The sequence below is a fragment of the Urocitellus parryii genome, chromosome 5, assembly GCF_045843805.1.
Source record: "Urocitellus parryii isolate mUroPar1 chromosome 5, mUroPar1.hap1, whole genome shotgun sequence".
Classification (NCBI taxonomy): Eukaryota; Metazoa; Chordata; class Mammalia; order Rodentia; family Sciuridae; genus Urocitellus; species Urocitellus parryii.
Window position 1 is genome coordinate 177,668,647 of NC_135535.1, and position 6,155 is coordinate 177,674,801.

Here is a 6,155-nt window from a genome sequence, read left to right on the forward strand (position 1 = left end):
TTGAACTATCCTAACTGCTCCTGTAACTATGTTAAGATACTTAAATACCATTAGAGCTGGAATCACCAAACTTTTTCTGTAAAAAGCTAGATGGTAAATACTGCAGGCACTGTAAGTCATTTGGTCTCTGTTGTAAATACTCAGCTCTGCCATTCTAGCAGAAAGGCAATCATAGACAACATATAAATGAATAAGCAAGGCTATGTTCCAATACAATTTTTTATGTCCAAAAACAGGCAGTGGGTAAGACTTTTGCTTTGGGGAAGATGAAACAGACAGAGATATATTTTTTCATATTCCTCACACTAACAACAACTACAAATCTGGAATATTATAAAACAAATATAGTAAGACTCTGAAAGTTGGAGAGAAGAAGGTACATCAAGTAGGGACCTCAGGTTGTATGTTTCCTGGGTTTTCATTCAGTCTCACATACCCCAGATTTGGAAGTAAAGCTGGCACCCTAGAAACAACTATTAGACAAAGACTAAATAGCTTTGGGCTGGGGATGTGGCTCAAGCGGTAGCACGCTCGCCTGGCATGCGTGCGGCCCGGGTTCGATCCTCGGCACCACATACACACAAAGATGTTGTGTCCGCCAATAACTAAAAAATAAATATTAAAATTCTCTCTCTCTCTCTCTCTCTCTCTCTCCCTCCCTCCCTCCCTCCCTCCCTCTCTCACTCTCAACAAAAGCTGTCTTCTCTTACCAAACAACTGAGAGTCAGCCTAGTGAGACCGATAAATTTTTGGATAATAACTACTCCAACAATAACAACAACAACAACAACAACAACAACAAACAGAAAAATCTATGGTCCCCCTTCAACCTCTTCCAGAAAAGGAATGCCTACACTTTCACTTTCACATGCTAAGTGCCCCAATACCTTGATGGTGTTAGAGAAGACAGACCAGACGTTCAAATGCTAATGGAACAAGTAGCCAACGAGATTCATGGGAACACCAAGCTATTTGGTTAGGAGGTAAAGGAATAAATAAATAAGGGTCAAATGGAATTTCTATAACTTAAAAAAGAATCAGAATGATAACAAAGTGAAAAGGATGACTATAGGTAAGGGGTGTATTAAAGTGATATTATATTGCCTTGTTCTTCCAATCCTGACCTTAGCAATAAATATGCAGAAATACTTCAGATCTTGCTTGGTCTCCCTTTCATTCTCCAATATTCCCTGCAGTAATATGGATAGCCAGGTACTGTAAGGAGCCACAGTCTTATTTAAAAAATTGAGTTGAAACATACTACAAAAGGAAGCAAGTTAACAGCTTATCAATAGCCTCCAGTCACATTTGAGAATTATAGCTACAGCAGGCCTGGGGACAGTCTACAAATGATCTAATTTTAAATACAAGTTCTGCAGAGAACTTAGATAGCCAAGAACCAGGAAGAGAATAAATTAAAATGAGACTAAAGATAAGGAAGTGTAGAAAAGGGAATTTAAAAATTTGACAAAATCAAGTTGGAAAAAATATCTGCAGGTTCATGAACTTTATAAGCCTATGATAGTAATACATTTCACTGTTTTTGTCTCTAAGTATTTCCTGTTAGGAAAAGAAAATTATACCCAAAAGTATAAGTGGCAAAATTCTACATCAATAAATGCTTAACCCTAAACATAAAATGGCCTATTTAACTTCACAAAATTTTATGAAACAAAATAACAAAGCAGATTTTAAAATATTCTACTAGTTATAAAAATCTAGAAATTTAAAAAGGATACAGCATCCATAGCTATGAGATGAAACCTTCTGTTTCTTGCTTCTTCCCTGTTAAAGAAATTTTTATTTTAAGCAAATTCAAATGTCTATATATCTTAACTAATATAATCTAAGCCCTTAGTCCAAGTTTATAAAACATCTTAGAACAAAGAATGTAATTTACTTTGAAATACCATACCTATCCAGCAATTCTGCTGCAACTTGCTTATGAGCCACCTTTCCATGTTTTTCTTTCTGAAATGGCTTTTTGAGCAGTAAATCATCTTCGGTTGCCCTGGTGTATTAATTAAAAAAAAATATTAAGAGTTAATTTTTCTTAGAGTATTTCCTAATATTTTTATATTTTCATAATTAAACATATTTTAAAGAATTCAAGTTGTTTTTTGTGTGTGTGCAGGTGGTGCTGGATATCAAACCCATGGCCTTACACATGCTAAGCAAGCACTTCACCAACAAGCCACAGTCCTGCCCCCAGAAGTCAAGTCAACTTAAAAAAGACACACTGATGTTTAATGAGACATTTTACATCTCCTTAACCTTATTTTTTTTTTCTTTTGGTACCAGGGATTGAATCCAGGGGCACTTAGTCACTGAGCCACATCCCCAACACTTTTTTAAGTTTTATTTAAAGACAGGGTCTTGCTGAGTTGCTTAGGGCCTTGCTAAATTGCTGAGGCTGGCTTTGAACTTGCAATTCTCCTGCCTCAGCCTCCTGAGCTGCTGGGATTACAGGTGTGCACCACCGTACCTAGCTACCACCTTAATCTTATTATAGTTAAGTTTCTTAATTTCTCTGTAAAGCAGTGATAAGGAAGTTTTTGGTAATACATAATATGGAAAAAAGAGGCTATAGACCACAGATGATCAGACCTAGTTATATAGATAAATATAACCCTAGAGCACAGTATCCAACTAGATTTGCTCAAATTCTATTCTTATGAAGTAATATTTTAAAAAGAAAATCTAGAAAATATAAAGCATGATAAAATGTAATTTATTATAATTATTACTATTTGTTGGTTAAACATGAAGATTGAGTATTTTATAAAAATGTTCAGTACCAGTTTTACCTACTATACTGCTCTCACAGAATAATAAACTGATTTCTATAGGTTTAGTTAGTACGAGTTAGTCAGCCACTCCTGAGTTAATGGATAAAACTGAGTTTCTAAACACTGAAAGTTGATAACAATGCCCCTAAATGATGCCCATGCCTATGTGCTGCTAGTTCTTTCAATTCAATAAAACCTGCCATGAGCTTCTTCCATTAACACGCTCATTCATGTAAACAAAAGAACCCTCCCATAATTATAATATTTTTCTGCACACTATCTTCATTTTGATGGCAAGTACTAGCAAGAAAGAACCAACCAACCCGCTCTGTGCTATGACGTTTGCAAGTATAGTCTTTAACAGTTGAAAACTACATGCAACAGAGAAATCTGAAACCTTTCATTTTCCCCCCTTCCATTTCAATAACCCCCTTACAGTACAGACTTTTTATTTTTCCCCAAACTGTTCTCCAATTTTGAATCAATTTATTGTAGCTTAATGAATAAAAATTCATTCACTAAGTAATTGGCTTCACATGTAAGCATGATCCCAAAGCTAATATTATTTATACCTCATAGCAACTTAGAAAGGATGTAAAATACTGATCAATAAAAAAAATTACCTTTTTTTCTTCTTACTAGATTCTCCGCCATGTTCATCATCACTAAAATCAGAGTCATAGCCTCCATGCCCATGCATCTGCAGAAGAATATAAAGTCAGTTACTTAGAACCTAAGTTTCCAATTGTTCAGGAAATAGGACAGTTAAAAGAAAAATCAGAGATCTTAACTACAATAGTTTTAAAAGATCATGGTATGCCCACTGTTCATGGGCTCTCCAGCCATGTAAAATTTGGATTCACTTTGAAATAATAAACTTACCCTTCAGAAAAATGCATCAATATTTTTCACCTTTAATTGACATTAGGAGAACAAGGGAAGTTACTCTTTGGCCTTTCCATTAAAAACCAGGCCCAAAAACTGCAAGGGGACTGAGTCACTTTTATTTAACTCATGATTAACGGTTACTGTGTACAATCATGTACCCAACAGCAGATCACATATGACAACAGTCTCATAAGATTATAAGGGTTGAAAAATTCCTCTTATCAAGTATTTTTACTGTACTTTTTCTATGTTTACATGTTTAGGTACATAAATACCAGCAAAATATAACAGCTTACAATATTAAACACTATATAAACTTGTAGCCGAGAAACAATAGGTTACATCATTATAGCCTAGGTATGCTAGTAACTACCATGTTCACACAATGATAAAACTGCCCAACAATTCATTTATCAGAATGCTCTTCTAAAATAATGTAAGACTGCCTTTGTCCCAGACACTTTATAAAAATGACTGTGATTCTGCAACTATTAGAAACTATTCTCCATTTCAGGGATTGAAAAAAAAAATCTAAGACAAAGTTAAATAAATTAATTTTATAACACAAATAAGTGGTTAAGCTGATTTACTTGATTTTCAAGCTCACAATTTCAAATATTCCAAATTGTATCACTGGAATAAGGTTAGAATTACTGTATTTGTGAATGGTACACTATCAGTTGATGAAAATTTTATTGTTTTTTTTTTTCAACATACGTAGAGATTTCCATTTTAAGTTTCTTCAAGTTGAACTACCTTACCCTTTAGCTTAGTTTTGTTTCCATTCATTTTTAAATTGACATTCTTAGAAATGCTGAAAGACCTCAGTTCTCATGGAAGAAGCTTCTGCTTCCAGAATCATGTTTGGGACTCACATTAGTGGTGGATGGATGGATTATTTGACAATTTGATATCATAAGTATTCAACTCATGGCTTAAAGTAACCAGTCTAGGTCAGAAGACTCCAATTTTTTGAAACTTTAATATTCATGACAGCAAGTACAGTAGAAAAAAAGAGGAAACAACTCCCTGAACTTCATTATATTGGATCTACAACAGAAGATGTTTCTAAGTTTAACTATTATAAGTAATTCATTTCATCTCTTTGGGCTTCATCTATTAAATAAAGTATCTACGTCAAATAATCATTAAATTGTATAAGTCAATGATCTTTCTGTAATTCTATTTTCAAACTTAGGTCAATGATCTTTCTGTAATTCTATTTTCAAACTTAGGTGTGCAAGTGTATACTTCTCTTCCCTACCCTGCAGAACTCTATAGAGTAGGAGACCCCAGACAAGATTGGAAATGGTGGTCAGAAGACCACAGTTTCAACCCTACCCTGCCTTCACACCTGGATTGCATACCCTTTACATCAACTTCTAGTTCCTGCCATCTTACTATATCTGTTCAAGCTACACCACCCTTTTACTCCTAGTCCTATATCCTCACTTTCTTCATATCTTGATGGCAAAAAACCACAGTGTGGAGCCAGGAAATGTGTTCTAAAACCGGCTTGCCATAATTCAAAGACTCGCTCTACATTTTTCATTTGCCTTTCTCTGGACATGCTCCTTAACTTCTCTAAGCCTCCGTTTCACCATTTGTAAAATAAGACTAATTGAGAGTACCAACCTCAAAAAACTAAATGAATTACCACATCTAAAGGGTTTCAGAACAGTGTCTAGTACCATAAACCCTGTAAATGTTAACTTGAATATCATCATCTTGTTCCCTCATTCCTCATATCACCTCCTACCTGGCTCCCACTCTCCCATTTCTTTTTCCTCTGACCGCTTCATCCGCCCCATACGCACCTTAACTCAGAAGTTGCACTAAAAAGCTCTCACTCACATCAGTTTACGAATAAACTGAGAAGGGCCGAGAAAATGGAGAACGGAGACGTTGAATGCCTCCAGAATCTGTTATTAAAAGAAAAAAAAGCAATCAACTATTACGAGGAACAAGTTTCAAGTCCTTCTCTCCACACCAAATATATCACGTCCCTCCAGACACACCCCTTTCCTGGCGTTCCTCGCTGCTCTTCCAAGCTCTTCCCGTGAGTCGTGGCAGTTGCTGCTGCAGCCCGGTACTGAGCAACCGCTGCAGGACCGACACCGTACGCTCCGATCAGAGCTTTGCCACAACAGCCACAGTCGCTGCCGCGGCCAGCTCCCCGCCTCCCTACGGATCCCGACGGGGAGCCACTTCCGCTCCGACTCGGACATGTGTCACACCTAAAAGGCACCGGCTCCGGGAGCGCCGACCTCGTGCTACAGCCAGAGCAGCTCCGGGAAACAACAGCGTAAGGAGAAAAGGCCCGGAAGGGGAAGCAGAAACTGCTTTCCCAACGTCGCAGCTCCTTGTATTTTCCTGGGCCTCCTTCTTTTCCCGTCTAGGGAATCCAACATGTAGTACCGTGTGGCACTGCCTGCAGCTCAGCCCACGCCCGTCATTTGCAAATATATTTCATTTTAG

General features: G+C 36.9%; 1 protein-coding gene across 2 annotated transcripts in view; it reads right to left on the reverse strand.

Moving 5' to 3' along the window:
• Positions 1-5,850, reverse strand: part of LOC113188836 (protein FRA10AC1) — a 29,338-nt gene extending 23,488 nt beyond the window's left edge. For both annotated transcript variants that reach the window (XM_026397350.2, XM_026397352.2), the window contains exons 1-5: positions 5,696-5,850; positions 5,495-5,599; positions 3,413-3,489; positions 1,916-2,011; positions 1,740-1,785 (exon numbers count right to left, since the gene is read on the reverse strand). In XM_026397350.2, coding sequence (XP_026253135.2) covers positions 1,740-1,785; positions 1,916-2,011; positions 3,413-3,489 — 219 coding nt within the window. In that variant the 5' untranslated portion in view covers positions 5,495-5,599; positions 5,696-5,850. The remainder of the gene's footprint in view (positions 1-1,739; positions 1,786-1,915; positions 2,012-3,412; positions 3,490-5,494; positions 5,600-5,695) is intronic.
• Between the last annotated feature and the right edge of the window lie 305 nt (positions 5,851-6,155).